At 35.5% G+C, this 18,163-nt stretch overlaps 1 protein-coding gene across 2 annotated transcripts in view; it reads left to right on the top strand.

Annotated features, from left to right (window-relative positions):
* Positions 1–18,163, top strand: part of MAN1 (LEM domain-containing inner nuclear membrane protein MAN1) — a 60,712-nt gene that overhangs the window by 21,710 nt on the left and 20,839 nt on the right. Inside the window, exons 8-9 of one of the 2 annotated variants that reach the window (XM_045763495.2) lie at positions 8,512–8,693; positions 15,743–15,868. In XM_045763495.2, coding sequence (XP_045619451.2) covers positions 8,512–8,693; positions 15,743–15,868 — 308 coding nt within the window. Of the gene's footprint in view, positions 1–8,511; positions 8,694–15,742; positions 15,881–18,163 lie in introns of those variants that run through there. The other variant, XM_045763496.2, reaches the window with a different exon arrangement.

Here is an 18,163-nt window from a genome sequence, read left to right as displayed (position 1 = left end):
AAAGGAGCATAATGCTGCAGACTCGTGGGTGTCTGAACCCATTGCGTGCTTATCTTGTATCGTTGATATTTGTTGTGGAGTTTGTAAATATTTAATATTTTGTTGAATTAAAATTCGTAAAATTGCAGTGACTTGTTTGATTGTTGGTTTTCCTAAATTAAGGTCTTTTTCTGACTCATGACAGAAAGTGGAGACCCGTCTCTTTATTTGAATAACATTGTGATTAGAATTTAATTTTAAACTTTTATATAGTTTCAAAAGTGAAGCCAACAATCACTCAGTTTGGTTTTTAAAATAGTTGATTTTTTATGTTTTTGGCCAATCCTGGAGGAACTGAATGTTTGAATTAAAAAAAGAAAGTCTGCATTTCTTCCTAGTGCAAAGGATATAAATTTAATGATAAATATGTTAAAGCCGTGTGAAATTGTAGATTTGTCATGCCCTTTGTTGATAATGAAACCACCTGAAAGCGCATTAGTTTAGGTCAAGGCTGAATAAGATCGGTAAAAAATTTAAGCTTTGTAATTAAATTTCTTAAAATGAAAGACATGTAGTAGATATTTATAAATGCAGCAAGAATAGATAGAATTAACTGTCCAGCCAAAAAAAAAAAGCACAAGGCATATATAAAGAGAGAGAATTAAAGGTCAAGTTAAGAACTATAAATCACTTAAGCTGCTAGGGTTAAGTGCATTTTAGTAGATTTTATGCAACTACCAAACTAAATCAACAAACTTTAAACAAAAAAAAAGTAAAATGTTGTAGTATATTTTGTATTTATGTCAGACTGCTTGCAAAGCCAAATAAATTGATCACACATTGCAATGTTATGATTTAGGTAGGTAGTATTACATCCTAGGTAGGTGATGTGTGCGTCTTAAGAGAGCTTTGAAGCAAAAAGGCTTGTGTGACAAGTCTGAAGTTAATCTTTTGGAAGACTTAATACGCTTTACTCATTAGTTTTGTTGTGGCTGTGCAGAAGCAAGAGAGAATTTGAAGGTAAATAAAAGTTTTAACAATATTTGGCATGATAAACAAAAAAAAATTGAACTATCACTCCAGACAATATGGAGTTCCTTTACTCTTAGCTCCTGAATATTTGTTAAAAGTCTGATGCAACGATCCATAATACATGGTGAGAAAGGTTCCTCTTTGCTTCACTTCTTTTCGTGGAAGGATTGTGTGCTCTGGTGACCCAGAGAGCAACCAAGTGTGGCTTTCGAAGCTTCTCTCTCTGGCCAAAACACAGGAGATGTAATGTGCTTTATGCTATAGGGATAAACCCTTTGGTCCTAAAGCACCACAATGAAAATATAACATGCTTGTTTTTGTTTTTTTCCTATCACAGACGTAGCCACACATTTACAATGCTAACCAGCATATATTTTTTCTTCTGTCCTCCATGAACAGGGTTAGAGATCTGGTAAACATATAGTTCAGTGAGTTATTGAAAATTCAACCACAGAAGGTGATTGTGGTGCTTTTAAAATGCTAATCTAATCTACATACATATATATATATATATATATATATATATATATATATATATATATATATATATACACATACACACACACATTTACATCTGCCCTACATAAAGTTTTCGAGCATACTAGAGTGGGAGATGTGGTAGAAAGTGTAGAATAAAGCTAATGAAAAGTTAGGTGCCACAGGCACAACTAGAGAGCATGGTAAACATCAGAGCTCCATGACTGTAATCTCCTCCCAGCAAATGTACTCGCCTACTTGTGGTTGCGGGAGTTGAGCTCTGGCTCTTTGGTCCCGCAAACATCTCTGGAATAACAGTAGAGGCTTTCAAGGGAGAACTTGACAAGTTTCTGCTGGAGTTACTGGATCAGTAAACTGACTTATACACCAGACAGTTAACAAGGAATGCTGTCCCCATCAACTACAGTATAATAATTCTCTACAGAGAATCTATAGGAGTTTTATTCCCTCTGGTTTGACATCCTGTGGAGAAAGCAGAGCAAAGATTTGTGCTCCTTAACCATATGTTAATAAGGTTTGAATTTATATAAGGCCAATAACCTCATTGTTATGGTGCTAGTAAAAAAAAAAAAAAGTTGACCGAAGACAGTGGTCCGTAAAGTGGAATATATGTCAAAACTTGTGATAAGGAGGAGAGGGATAAAAGCTAAGACGTGTGTTTTATCAAAAGATGTCAAGAAGGATAACACTGGCTAAATAAAATCATATTGTCCAGTCACAGTGGTTCTCAATATAGTAATGGCTTGAATATAAGGAAGGTACATATAGATCCAACTGCTGACTACTGCAAGTTGCAAAGATGCAATGTACCATGCTTACAAACTTGGACTTGGATGTTTTTGAGTCGAATGCTGTATAACAATGTGTGTTTAAAGAGTTTAAATGCATCTTTCCAAGATTTGCGCTTAAGAGCATGTACAAATATACGTTTTTGTTAATTTCATTGTATATCTTTAAGATGAGAAATGCTTCAAAATAGCTTGAATATCCTTATTGGGTGTGAATACGTATTGTGAACACTATGCATTATCATCTGCTTGACAGCCAGTCTAGCAGCGAGGAGAGGAAGGTTTACTACTCTCGCTACTCTGCCACTCTCCACACGACCCACACCTGATGCCATATCCAACACCCGTTGGCATCTTGTCTCCTCTTCACCTTTATTAAATGAATATGCCTTTTCTGTATACATAATGATTGCTGTGTACATAATGCCAGTAACAAAACAAGACCTAAAATATATGTCTGCATATAATGCTTGGAAGCAACATTCATATATGAATCTTGTCAAGCTGGGATGCTTGCTTGTCTGGTTAATGCCTTTTAAGCAGTTATTAAGCATAGAAATGGTGAGTGGCATTCTCCATCTGTGCAAGTGTGCCCAAACCAAATAGGACCTGTAATTGTTTAAAATTTTTCAGAAAGTCAATGCTATTACAAAAAATAATCAACCATTTTATAACATTTGTATGGTGAGGATCATGCAAGATGAGTGAAATTTAGAGGAAGGGTTCTGGCAAGCCATCTTACTGATACGATAAAGGAATTGTCTGGACTGTTTTGTCACTTCAGAATTTCTTTATCATTAGAAAGGATTGCCACATTTGGGACAAAATTCACCAGCTCATTCAACATTTATTCACTTCATATCAATTTTCATAGAAGAGTGAAGGATACATTGATGTTATCATGTTCAGTGACACAGCTGAAATAACATTTACAAAAACAAATTCAAGTGTTCTCTGAATGATTGGCTTCTAAGTATCGGACAGACTCTTGTATCGAGTTAATTTTTCATTCTACTGTGGAATATTTCGGGAAAGGGAGAGGTGTAAGCTGTCTTGACTAAAGTGACATTTATTGTAGATCCTCTACCTTGTCATAAGCAGATAATGAGTCACAATAATGTGCCGAAGATATAATGAAGAAAACCACACATCAGAAAGTGAGGCATGACGATGTTTCGGCCACTTCGAAATGACTTCGGTTTTATGTTTTAAGCTTGATCAAGCTTTGAATGTTTGATTTTTATTGGTTTTCTAAGAAAATTATCTTTCTGTATTTTAAAAATTATCATAAACAATTTTCTTTTTCTTTTAGATTAACAAAATTAATTTTTGTTACTCATTAATAAAATCTTATTAATAAAATAAAATCTTATTTTACATAATAAGATTCCTTAAAATCCATTTTAAATATTAACAACAATAATGGTTTTATAGAAATTATAGGCTAGTCAACTCGATACCAAACCAAGTGTGTTTCCAAAGCATAGAATATTACCATACAAAATGTTATTAATTAATATGCACAAAAGAATTTGGTGTATTTTAAATGGAAAACATAACCAACAATTTTTTTATTAGTTTTCTTTAACTTTGTTGCAAAGTTTTGCACCATAAAATTCACTCAAAGAGCATTGACAAAAAGGGAGGAATGAATGGTATGTTAAGCATTTTTCACTGTAGAACCTTTTTAATTTCAAGTGGATTTGGAAGATGCTATTATGACCTTAGTATTGAAATTACTTGACTTTGACTACTTGGGCAAATGTAAGGAACTCCACAACCAAACTTAACACTTGGTGTGGTTAATGTCATACTGTACATTGATCCCCAGGTTAATTCAGTTATTATCGTGTGTAATTTAGTTATCATCCAGTTTTTATACAAATGATGGAAATATGATTATAATACAGTACATCTATATGGATGTAATGCAATAACCTAATTTAGCAAGAAATTATTTTTTTTTAATTGGTTACTATGCAGTGAGGTTATTTTGTAATAGTTTCCTACAATTATCATCAAATCACAATTTGGTCTTTCCTACCACTGTTTGAATGGTTTCTGGATGACATTCCCAGACAGAATACCATCTAAGGAGTTGATTGCAAGACACTCCTTTTTTAAGCAATGCAAGGAACAGTTTTGTGTGTAATATAGGTGTTCACATTACATAATAGGCCCATATATAGTACCCACTGTTTTTGTGTACATAAATAGTTTTTTACACAATCATCGATTCACATTTATACATTGTACAGTACATACACTTGCAACTTTGCAGTCAGGAAGCCTCTATTTGGTACAATACTGTTATAGTTGCACAGTGGATTACAACTGTGAGACTGGTGGTCTCCACACACAAGATTTCGCTAACATGCAAGCCATTGGTCAATTCAGTGTTATACTTATGGTGTAATGCACACAATACAAACACAGGTAGTTGTAGCGATGTTGAACGTGACTGGGGTCATTAGTGTTGTAGCAGCAATTACCCCAGCCAGTGAGAAACGGCTGCATGTGAGGGTGATAAAGTAGCAACGTTAGGCTGTGGTTTGGCTAGCTTGCTTACGACATTACAACGTATTGGGAACAGGCTGCTTGGCTTCACATACTTTATTCCTTCATGGTGAATGAAGTTTATTTTGCAATATTTTTAAAAATAGCTTGTTTTTGTTCTGGCTTGCTAGTCATGGCTTATAGGGAAAATGCATCTGGCGACTTCCATGTTACTGTTCTGTTAACTTGGCATAAGCGACCATTGTCTTTAGTTGAAAACAAAAGATCCATTCTCTCGGATCGAGAATCGGCATTTGAATACTTTCCTTGTGAGACGGTACTCTCATACACGGCCCCGTGCAAATCAACAAAAATAGTCCTTTCCAGGTATAGGATGTTTGGTTTAGAGGGGATGGCATCCCTGTATAGCCCAAAGTTACAGAGGGAGGAGAACAGAATAAGTGGTCAAGCGTTAATGTTGCAGGTATCATTACTTACCATTACTCTTCATTGTATTGTGTGTGTGTCCCTGGTCATGCGATTGACAATATCTTCAAACTCGCATCATTACCCAGATCTGTCTCAAGAAACAGCACAATTTATGTTCTAATGAAATTAAGGGCAAATGACTGATATGGACCTGGCCTTCCTAAGGGATCAAGGCCAATTAGATGGGTTCTATCAATGCAACTAATATTCAGTATGGCTTCCTACATTCATTCCTAATGAGTTTTTTTAGAAATAATTCTAGTTGGTTGTAAGAATAGCAGCAATTAGTGTTATTTGAAAGCCACTGAGCATAATAAAAAAAAACATTCTGTGGTTGGTTTTAATCTGAATTTGACAAACCATGTGCTATAACAAAATTCCAAAATATTTGGATATACAGTAAATTACCCTAGATAAGGGGCACTTTTCAAAAACTCTTTCACAGTACTATGGATTGGGCGAGGAAAAATATTAGTGGGTTTTAGAGGTATCATTGTATGCTACTTTATGCCTGCAAGAAGCATGTACAGTAATATGCTGTACATTGTTATTAGAAAGGCAAAAAAAGGTGTTGTATAATGGATTTGGCTATTTTTGAATGGGCTCCAATAACCTTTATACTAACCAGACAAATGGACATTGAAACAACCAGTAACAATTGATAGTAAATATTGTTAATGTATTACAGAATGGTAATTCATGAGACAGGATACTGCAGGCTGGGTGTTGTTGGCAGAGTCTTATGTTGACTGCAAGGTGATGCTGGTACAGAGTGAGGTTGAGAGAAGAGACATTGTCTCCTATTTATATTCAGAATGTAATGGTGTGTCTGCTGGGTAGCGGGCGCCTTATAAGACGATGGTTAGGATCAGTTGGGAATCAATAGTGGTGTTCTGATCCCTGATTGGCCACCTGCGGATCTGTGCTCTTCAAGTGTCAGTCAGTTGCTAACCTCAGCTGCCTGCGGGCCACAAGCTCTTTTTGGGAGAGTAGCTATAGTGTTTAGAGCAATGCTACACTATTAAAAAGCATATGAGTTGATGTTATTAAGGTTAATTTTATATTTAACAGGTTTAAATAGCATGTGATGATGCACAAGATGCCATAATTTATTTATAGTGAGCATTACATAAATAGAATGATTATTATTATTGTGAAATGTGCTACAGAGAAGGTATGGGTGCCTACCTAACTTAACAGTGGTGTGCTAACTGTGACCATAGGGAAGGGAGGTCTAACTCTTTATGCCCTGCCTTCTGGCCTTGCTGTATCTGATTTTATTTATAATTATTTTTTAAATCCCTCACTCAAGGTTTTTGCCATACAGTATTTAGATTTTGTTGGTGAATGGAGGTCGATTCATGATGGCTACTTTGAGAAGTTTAAGAGTTGATATGAAGGCATTTATTCATTATAGTATTTGTGTAACAAGTACACAGTGCATCACAACTTTCAATTACACATTTCATTATTTGAATAAGCTTAATTTGAGAACAATTGCATGCCTGTATACAGGTGTGCCTGCTTGGCAAATGCAAAGTGATACATTTGAATCGTGCTTGAAGGCAACCAAGTCAGCCAGAATTTGGAATGCAGCATTTTCTGTTCTAACCATAAGATCACTGAAATTGGTTGTAATACTGTAGTTGACTTTCGGTTGAGGAAATCGATAAATTCATTGAACCCGTATGTGGTACTGAAAATATAAAATTTCAACACAATATTTTCTTTAAATACTATACAAAGTTATTTTTTCAAATGGTGTTGGTGTGTGCTGTTCTTTGCACTCATACAAATGTGATTTTTGGGATAAAGTAGCAAAATCCAAATGTAGCGGAAGATAATTTGAAGCAGAGTGATCCAATACGAATCATTCTATTCAAGCAGGACTTCGTTGTATTATATATGGAAATAATAAACCATATGAATATGTCAGTTCTTACCGGACTAAGTTTTGTAAGGCCATGTAAGTTTTTTGTAGATGCTACTGATAAAAGTGTTGTGCAACACTTTTACAAGAAGTTCGTTGTTCAATATTAATTTTGAATGAAACGTAATCCACAGCTGATAATTAGTGTGCTGGAGCAGGAACAAAAGTTTGGACTCGTGTTAGCACTAACATTATCATGTTTATGTAAACACTGCAGTGTTCACTGTTCTAGTGTGTATCATTCACATCAAGCCTGGCCCCAGGCTCGGGGAGTAGAAGAACTCCGGAAATCTCTCCAGGTATACTCCAGTTATACAATTCCCGCTAATTTACTAAATTGAAAAAATTAATCGGTGTGTTGAGAGTTTTGTGTTGTACGGGTCTTATTTGTAAGCAATGTACTTTGTATGCTAATATATATTGCAAGAATTTTGTGGCATTTAACAAATTAATAAACAGGGAAATCTAATTTATACACATACACATAAATTAATATTTTGGTGGGTGGTTGTGTTGCCACTCAAGATGTGTCAGTACACATTACAAAAATGTGCCCAGGGACATTAGACAATTATCACTGTAGACAGCACAGAATAGGAAAAAATACAGACTTCTGAAAAGCTTTAAGTGTGATAAATTGTTATATTCCGCAATTATGTAAAAAAAAAAAAATGTAGAATGGAAAAAAGTGCTCTCTCAAACTTGAGGTAACCTTGAGATGATTTCAGGGCTTAGTGACCCCGCGGCTTGGTCGTCAACCAGGCCTCCTCGTTGCTGGACTGGTCAACCAGGCTGTTGGATGCGGCTGCTCACAACAGCCGCGTCCAAAGCGACTTTGGGAAAGTAATGGAAAAACTGATGTGTTATGGGACTACTTGAACTTAAGAGATGTAGGAGTGAGCATTTAATAACCAAGTAGAGCATCAATTCAAACTCAGGAGGGCACAAGCAAAAAGCCTACGAGGGATGTATCATTAATTGCTGACTGCACATTGCATGTCATAATTTTTATCAAAAAGCAAGTAATTAGGAGGGAAGGGCAAGCAAACAGAAAACAGTAAACAAAATACAGTATTGCGGGCTTTAAGGATGTGTCACGGAATATTGACGAATGAGGTACGAGCCTGTTAGCTTATTTTATATCGTCACTATTTATTGTATTTTTTTTAATTATTTATTTTCTTTTTATATAAATTAAAATCATTAAAAAGTGTAAAGTAACTTGTTGGTCTCCTTTAATTAAGGTATTACCGGACCAAAACACTAGGTATACATGTTAACATGGGACCACTTTTTCAGAGAGTTCGGTGATAGTTGGCCTTCACGAATCCAAGACAGCATTCTGGAAAAATGTGAAGGGGTCAGCATTGTCCACATAGCAGTAGATCGGGGTTCACGTGAGGGCTGTGTGTACCTCAAGTGTGCGTCCCTCTCGGAGGCGGGTAGAGCGTTCAGAGCGCTACATGGCTGGTGGTATGATGGTAAGTGCTTACCTACTACCCAAGTGGGAGTGAGATCTGGCACTTGAGCCCCGCCTCCTAGCAATTAGTACCTGGTGCATTTCTCTCTCAACCAGATAATAACGCTCTATTGTATTCACACACAAGACTGTGCTCAGAGGTTGCTTTCACATCATCATCTCCCAGCTTATTGCATTACTTACAATTCACTTTGTATAAAGGTACAGTAGTGTGCTTTATTTATAGCCGATTCGTTTGTGATGCTTCCAGCTGTATATCCTTGTTCTGTTCTCCATCCTCTGGAACACAACCTATTCACCTCATCCCACCCCTATGCACTGTGTTCATATTGTGTACATTGTATCTTGTACACTGTGATAACATCTTGTAACCCGTAATTGCATCTTTTACCTTATGATCACGTGTACATTGTATCTTGTACCCTGTGATCACATCTTGTGCATTGTATCTTGTACATTGTATCTATATCCATAAGTGAGAGTGTCTGATTTTGGAGGCCATAGAGTTGCAATCAGCCTCGCATAACTTTTCATGGTGAATTGTGGTTGTATGGCAAGTGTCATAGGTTGGTTGAGGTTGACACCCATTAAGTAGAATTGGCTCCTATTGCAATAACCAAGGAGACCTGTGAAGCCTGAATTATGGGTTTGATTGTCCATAGTATTTTCGAACCAAATTCTTGGCAGTTGTTGACATTAAATCAATGTTGATAACATTGCTTCAGCGTTGATAAAATTGCTTCAACATTGATACCATTAATTCGATGTCGATAACGTTGATTCAGCTCATTCAACATCGATAATATTGATTCGACGTTGTTTCAGTGTTACTCAAGCCTGTTTTTCCCACTAGGAGATAGAATGAGAGGGAGTTAGAAGTAGGGAAAAAAATAGAATAGAAGGGATGGAGAATGGAAGGAAGGGGGGGAGAGAAATGGACAGACCAGGTGCCCCCTCTAGTCTTGTATATATGACAGTATCTTGTACACTGTGATCACATCGTGTTCACTGTATATTGTATCCTGTGATCACATCACGTACATTGTATCTTTTACCTTGTGATCACATCTTTTACATTGTATTTTATGTATTGTAACTTGTACATAAAAGTATATAGCCCCATTTAGATTATGTAGTCTAGTTTATCTGTATTATAGGATGAAAATAAATTCACATGAATGCATACAGAGAAGAATAACAAAATTAATTCCAGGCGTTAGAAGTCTTTCTTTTGAAAGGTGATTTATAAAGCAACATTTATCTTCTATAGAAAAAAGAGTAAGGAATGACACAATTGAAGTACAGTATTTAAATAGATGAAAGGGTATTACAGAAAGGGGTACAAGTTTATTACACAGCATTAAACACAGAATAATGAATATATATTGGATAGTAAGTACTTAAGATGCAGGATCGCAGGATTGTTTTGAGTAGTAGGTGTACAGGGTAGCTGGTTGGCTGATATGGAGAGGACTGAAATGTTCACCTTGGTTAGTTTTCATGGTTGTTGTTTCATGTACTAGTGTGTTTTGTGTTGAACAACTTGATTTATGTACACTTTATTGATAAAGTGCGAAAGAGTACTGTATATAGGCATACAAGTTAATATGTACCTGTACATCTATTGTACATAAACCTGTTCCTTGTACAACTTGGAGAAAATTTTACAACCCACTCGCAGGCGATGAGTCACAATAACATGGCTGAAGTATGTTGACCAGACCACACACTAGAAGTTGAAGGGACGACGACGTTTCGGTTCGTCCTGGACCATTCTCAAGTCGATTGTCTCACAATCGACTTGAGAATGGTCCAGGACGGGCCGAAACGTCGTCGTCCCTTCAACTTCTAGTGTGTGGTCTGGTCAACTACAACCCACTCATTTGCTATGATTCTGTCTGAGCATGTCATCTTTGTTATTCAAACACTGGAAGTAAATATTTAACTGCAGCTCTTAGGTACCGTATATGGTAACCTCTTCACATAGTAAGCAATTACAAAACGATAACAGAATTTTGTAATAGGTCTTGGTTAATTCTATTACATTCATTCATATAGATGTATTTTAATGATACTCAAATTTACATCATTGGTATTAAAGTGGGAGTAATAATGAAGTGGCACATGACAATTACCACAGTGGCCAGGAGATCAATGAATGACAATGAGCACTTGTTGGGTATTAAATTAAGCTTATAGCCAGTTGCTCAATTAATATCGCCTAGGCTCATAGCTATTTTTTCGTCCATTTTAAAAACATATCTAAATAAATTTATAGCAATTTTGAATCTTCTGGATATTTTTCCCACCTAATTTATGTATCGTCTGCAAATTTTCTAGTGTTACTAGTCTGTCCTGTGTTTAAATCGTTTATTTATTTATTTATTTATTTATTTATTTACAGTATTTATTTATTTATTTATTTACAAGACTGTTCATTGGGTTACAAGAGTACACACAAATTTATATTCTACATCAGGTAAATAACAGGGGTTTCAGGACAGTCCAGTGGCATCCACTTGCTATAGTTTCTTTCTTTGAATTTGATTCCATTTATGCTTACTCTGTTTCCTTTAGAAACCCATACCCTTATACTGCATTTGATAGCACCTCCCACAGCCATGAGCCTCTATCTTTCTAATGAGTCTTCCATGTGGCACGTGATCTTCAGCTTTATTAGAGTCAAGATCACAATAATTTCCACAATCAACTGCCTCGTATATTCCAGACAAGAACTAGAGCAAATTCATAATACATAAGTGGCCTTTAGTAAAGTTCTGTTGTGTTTCTAAGATTTTTGAGATATGTACAAATGTCTGGCAATTATTAAGTCAAGTCATTTTTCTCACAGTGATTGGCTGATAGTTCTGCAGAAAAACAAAGCCTCAAAATCCTCCTCATACAAGAGAAAAGGTTCACCTACCTCAGTAATGGCCATACAGTAATTGAAAACGGCAAAATTTGGTACAATACAGTGTGTTCACGGAGGGGTAAAAAGCAGCCCAAGAGGCTGCCACCTAGGTGTTGGTTCGGATAACAAAGATGTCTAGTGAAATCAAATATCGCACTTCTGTGGATAAATAAACCCTTGAACCCAGCAGATGGAGTTACGGTTGCAACAGGAAGGTTTGTTAGTCTAAAAGCACTGACTTGTTTCTGTGAAAGCTGCAAACTGCATAAGTAGTCACGAGTCATAACAAAATAATCTATAAAGTGAATCATGCAGCAGACACAAGAGTAGTAAGGCTGAATCTCTCACATTGAATGCCTTAAGTATTGTATTGATGATGAAAGTGTGGGGTGCTTTGAAATTTTAACCAAAAAAAATCCATGTTCACCACCGAAAGTAGTCGGGTTCATTCTCAACTCACAATTGGGAATTCCGGGTTCAAATCCTGGGTGGGACAGAAATGGTCGAGTGTATTTCCTAGCATCTAAATAGGTACCTAAATAGGTTAGTCAGCTTGTTGTGGGGTTGCATCCTGGGGAGGGTCAGCAGTTACAACAGTGAATTATAAATAACCAAGCATAGTTATTCTCACTTTGTTTTTTAGATACACAGCAAACTGCCAACTTTTATCAATTGATCTGGCTTGAGGGCCAAGTTTGAAGCACTGTTTGGACACAACAGTTCAAATTGAAAATCATCAGAAAAGAGGACATTCAAACGTCTCAAAGATGACAAGTCTGGCAAGGAAACAATTAATGGAAGCCAATTCCAGGGAATATAACCTTTAATCAAAGTCAAAGCAAATTAATTGGCTATAGACATGCAAGATGGGAACATTAACTCAATTGTGAAGGGTAATGAAAAAGAAATATTAAATGTATCTCCCAGTAGGATAACCACATCCCATGGGATGCTAAGTGTACACTACTCTGAAAACAGAGGGAGGTCCTTACAGAGTAGTCGAGTGTTTGATACCAGGCACGTGAGTGAGGCATGCAGGCAGTTTAATCCCTTCTGGGCCCTGCCATGTGGTGTACTTGGACCTAGTGCATGGTTTATTGATATTGGGCAGATTACTACTTCACTCATTTCCATCTTTTCTCTTTCATCAAGGTGTAGTATGTTTTGCCCCATCTGTTCTTTCTAGGCAGTTTTACTCTGTAGAGGTTCATCTCGGATTCCAATGGTCTCTTTCCGTCGATGAGCATACCAGATTCTGGTCCTGGTGTTCAATATGCCTGCTCAAGTCCAGAGGTCTGGTAGATATGTGGTTATATCTGTGGTACCAGAGCAAATGCATTATAAAGCTGAGGGCCAGACCAGAGACAGTGGCTGTAAACTTTATTTAAAAGAGCAAAAGCATGAGGCATATTTGATTTTGTCTTGGGTCATCTAAATCACTCATACCCAGAAAGGTGTTTTCATTTCAGCCCCTAGGCTGCGCATTCAAATTTCCACGAGAACCCCTGTTCCCAATATATTTTGTATACACACAGCAGTAATAGCTACAATGTGTTTCCTGATCACACGCTCATCAGTTGCCGGCAGCACTAGATGAAGCAAAGTGCCAACCGATATACTATGCATATCGCAACCTCTAACCAAAACACTGCTATTATTATCAGAATTCTGGATATGAATCTTTTTCATGTATTATTTCTAAAGTAGCATGAGGTCCCATTTGCATGATGTGTGGATGCACCAAACCAAGGCTATGTGCTGTGGCTCTGAACCTCATGTTGTGAACATCACCACCACCATCTGGTACACTGATACCTGAACCTTGTACTTAGTCTTTATCAGTGTCAGGATCTTGTATGACACATGACACAACCATTGTTAATTCTTAGACAGCAGTTATTGTCAATTGTTCATCATATGAAGATTTGAACAATTATTGTCAGTTTTATATGGATATAATAGGTCTATGTGGATGTAATGGACTTTACCTTGACACATGAAAAAAAACTGATAACATTTCATGGTGCAAATGCTGTTACTGTCATAATGTTACTAGGGGAATGCAGTCATCATCATATGATTTAAACAATTATTGTCTGGGTTATACATGATGCAGATATTGATATGAAAGCTTTCTGTGAATGTAAATAAAGAAAAACAAGTGATAAAACAATGTGAAACAGAAAAATTCAGGTAGCATCAGCAAAATCGAGCACCAGGCGTTGACAAGGCCAGACGCAGACTTACAAAATGCCTCCACCCAGTGAAACGATAAATATTCACTTATTTTCGTGTTTTTCTTATATTCTGCATACAAATTAATATTTGTTTTTTGTGCATGGGTGGGTATAGCAGCATGGCAGTACTGTGAGCTACTGCTGCATGCACTACTCATGGTTGCTGTGTTAGTACTGAGGCCCTCAAACCCAGGAAGAGTGCCCATGTTTTTTTTCTTCAGAAATGGCATTGTTTACTGGAGGCATGGGGAAACAGATGTGAGCTCCCCATGTACCTATGGGAGTTTTAAATCTTACTCGGTACTTTACTTTGGAGGCTGACAGCTGAGTGGACAGCGCTTCGGATTCGTAGTCCTGAGGTTTCAGGTTCGATACCCGGTGGAGGCGGAAACAAATGACCAGTTTCTTTCGCCCTGATGCCCCTGTTACCTAGCAGTAAATAGGTACCTGGAAGTTAGACAACTGCTACGGGCTGCTTCCTGGGGATGTGTAACTAAAAGGAGGCCTGGTTGAGGACCGGGCCGTGGGGACCCTATGCCCTGAAATCATCTCAAGATAACCTCAAGAAGATCCCTGATTGTAATGGGCAGTTGAAGGGTTAAAGTTGCATTTTTAAGTGTACAGCAAAACAAGTGGCTGCCATGACTCATTTGATACTTTGCTGGATTTGTCACTCTTAGACATGCAAAGTGCTTTTACTTTGAGTTATATGTAGGACCAATGACTTGGAGGACTTAGTTTGATGTCATTGCCATGAAGCATTGGTAGGACATTATTTGATCATAACCACAAAGCTAGCCACTTGGGTCATGTCACATCTTTGGATTTGTTGCCTCATTTGTTGTTTTTTGTAGATTGCATCGTGGTATGTATATACTGTATATATAATGGTGTTGAAGCTATTGCTGTAGTATATTAAGTTAAGAAGAAAGTGTGTGATAAAGGGAACCATTAAAACTGTATTATAATTGTGGTTGCAGTGGTGACGAATATAGAACCATGGTAAGGTATTAGTGCATGTCACTTCTACTGGTTCAGTACATTCAAAAGATAAAAGCAGTTACAATGGAAAAGTTTGTAAAAATCGAAGTTCAGATTTAGGATAACAAGTCGCTTTAGCATACTGTAGTCTGTAAGGGTAATTATTTCTTGGTGAGGACAAATTGGGATGCTATTTCTTTTACTGCATAATTATTGCAAGTATTTACTTGGTGATACTGTACTTCATTTTTTACCTTGACTTTACCTTCAAGTTAACAGATTTAACATTAAAATACACATTGACTGATGTGACTTTACCCACATAGTGCTTTTAGGATGTCACATTTGGTGTTACGTACAGAAGCTTGGTGCCTGAAGAACACTGCAGTGTTTTAGATTTTTGTAGTAAAGGAAATTTTGCTCTAGTCATAAGATAAATTCAAACATTGCACTAATTTTTTTGTAAATTTGCATGCCGATTATATTTCTATACTATACAGTACTTTGATAAACTTTGGAAAAAACTATTAAAGTTTTTTATTATTATTTTCTACCACAGACATGGCCACACATTTACAATGCTAACCAGCATATATACATTTTCTTCTGTCCTCCATGGACAAGGTTAGAGATCAGTTAAACATATAGTTCATATTAAAATACTGAATGTATTGTATGGCGTTTGTAAAATAATTCACAATAGAACCCAATTAAAAATAGTAACTGCTGTTGACTAATTTGTCGAACTATTAAGATCTAAATGTATACTGTACTAGCTTGTGTTTAATTTACTTGGTAGTACCAATGACAGGGTTATGAACATTTAATATTTTAATTGATTACACTTATGGAAAGCCTAATACGGTGGGTATGAAGAGCAAACAATTTAATTTTCTTATACTGAAGTTTTTTCTTTTGCAGGTAACCTTGTCACTGTCAAGTTTCTCAGAGATGAGCGTTACCATCAACGCTTTCCATCTGCTCGTCATGCCACACGTCGGCTCAGACCGTCCAATAACAAGCGCCTCTCTCTGCAAGTTCCCACAGGTCAGCCAGAGGCCTCCAAACATACATAGAATACTATTGATGTTAGCTCACAGGCTTAAAATGGGTAAAGGACATAGCTACTATTGGCATAGAAATTAGGGAGGCTTGGAAATTGGATTTTGGCTGCTTGAAAATTATATTTACAGTACTGTACTAATTTCTTGGAGAAAGGAAAATTAAGGTGATGAAAGGTTTTAGGGATTTTTTATGTAATTAAAATGTGAACATGATGCGTATTGTAACATCAGTGTAAAGAATGAAAGACAGAATAATATGTAGTGTATTGGGGGGAAGGGAGGGGGTGTAATCTAATCATGTTAAAAGTGGTGTGTTGAGTGATCTGCAGTTTTAAACTGTAAATCCTTATTTTTTTCATATCTAATATATTTCCTTCACTGTTATTTGAACATAAGCCCAATAATCAGCAGTTATGTATAGCCAAGACTGTGGCTGTTTTGATCGTAAACAGTCACGGTGCATCATACTTATCACTATCAATTATTGTTTTAGTTTCCACTTGCCATTTGCCTATTATATCAAACCATTTGTCACATGTTAATCACATTTAGGCTATGTTTTGTAAATCCACTATTTCAGTTATTTTGCATATTTTGACGGCATAAATGAATGTCAGTGTTACCACGGTGTGGATAGCCATGGTTGTGTGGAGGCAGAATGATCATTCATTCATACTTGTGTGATGCAACCACAATAAATATGTTCAGCAATGGACAAATAATTGAAATATCAGCATATCATCTTGGTCCTTCCTCTTACAACAGTTTCCTTAACAAATTGTTTTCCCACTGTGACCACTTAAGTCATTGTTAGGTAATTGTCATGCAAAGCTTCCAGGAATCAGTTTTCAACATTACTGCAATTTGTTCTCTCTTTAATTTTGCTTTTATATATATATAAAATATATATATATATATATATATATATATATATATATATATATATATATATATATATATATATATATATATATATATATATATATATATATATATATATATATATATATATATATATATATATATATAATTACCTAGTAGCCAGAATGCAGTACTTGGCCTACTATGCAAAGCCTGATTTGCCTAATAAGCCAAGTTTTCCTGAATTTATATACTTTTCATTTTTTTTTTTTTTTTTATCAAACGATAAAGCTATCCATTTCATTATGTATGAGTTAATTTGTTTAAATTTGAGTTAAAACTAAAGTAGATATATGACCGAACCTAACCTAGCCTAGCCTAGCCTATCATTACCTAACCTAACCTAGCCTATATTTACCTAACCTAAACTAACATAACTAAGTCAATAATTTGTTCTTAATATAATAATAATAATTAAAATAACCAATTTGAAACAATTTGTTAAAAATAAAGAAAATCACATGGCCTATAAGGCAAATCGGGCCTTGCATAGTAGGCCGAGAAATGCATTCTGGCTACTAGGTGCGATATATATATATATATATATATATATATATATATATATATATATATATATATATATATATATATATATATATATATATATATATATATATATATAATGTGTATGTGTGTATCGTATCTAGTAGTCCGAATGCACTTCTCGGCCTACTATGCAAGGCCTGATTTGCCTAATAGGCAGAGAGATTTTCTTTATTTAAACAAAAATCCAATGGATTTATTTGAAATATTATTAACATAAATTATTGACTTAGTTATGTTAGTTTAGGTTGAGGTAAGATAGGTAGGGTTGGTTAGGTTGGTCAAATATCTACGTTAGTTTTAACTCAAATAAAAAAAAATGAACTCATACATAATGAAATGGATAGATTTATTATTTCATAAGAAAAAATAGAAAATATATAAATTAAGGAAACTTAGCTTATTAGGCAAATTGGGCCTTGCATAGTCGGCCAAAACTGCGTTCTGGCTACTAGGTACAACATGTATGTATGTGTGTGTATATAAATACTAGTATACATTATATATATATATATATATATATATATATATATATATATATATATATATATATATATATATATATATATATATATATATATATATATATATATATATATATATATAATATACTGTATAATATGTACCTAATAGCCAGAGTTGCCTATCAAACCAAATTTTTGTGAAATAATTTAAAAACTACAAATTTCTTATTAAATGGCAGTTTTCATTTTATTATATATGATTGTAATTTTATGTTATTTGAGCTATATCTTGCTCTAGTTTGGCCCCATTTAGATTATGCAGTTCAGTTTTGGTCGCCGTACTATAAAAT

This window comes from Procambarus clarkii, chromosome 65 (assembly GCF_040958095.1).
Source record: "Procambarus clarkii isolate CNS0578487 chromosome 65, FALCON_Pclarkii_2.0, whole genome shotgun sequence".
Classification (NCBI taxonomy): Eukaryota; Metazoa; Arthropoda; class Malacostraca; order Decapoda; family Cambaridae; genus Procambarus; species Procambarus clarkii.
The sequence above is the reverse complement of the archived record's forward strand: the minus strand, read 5'-3'. Positions and strand labels throughout refer to the sequence as shown.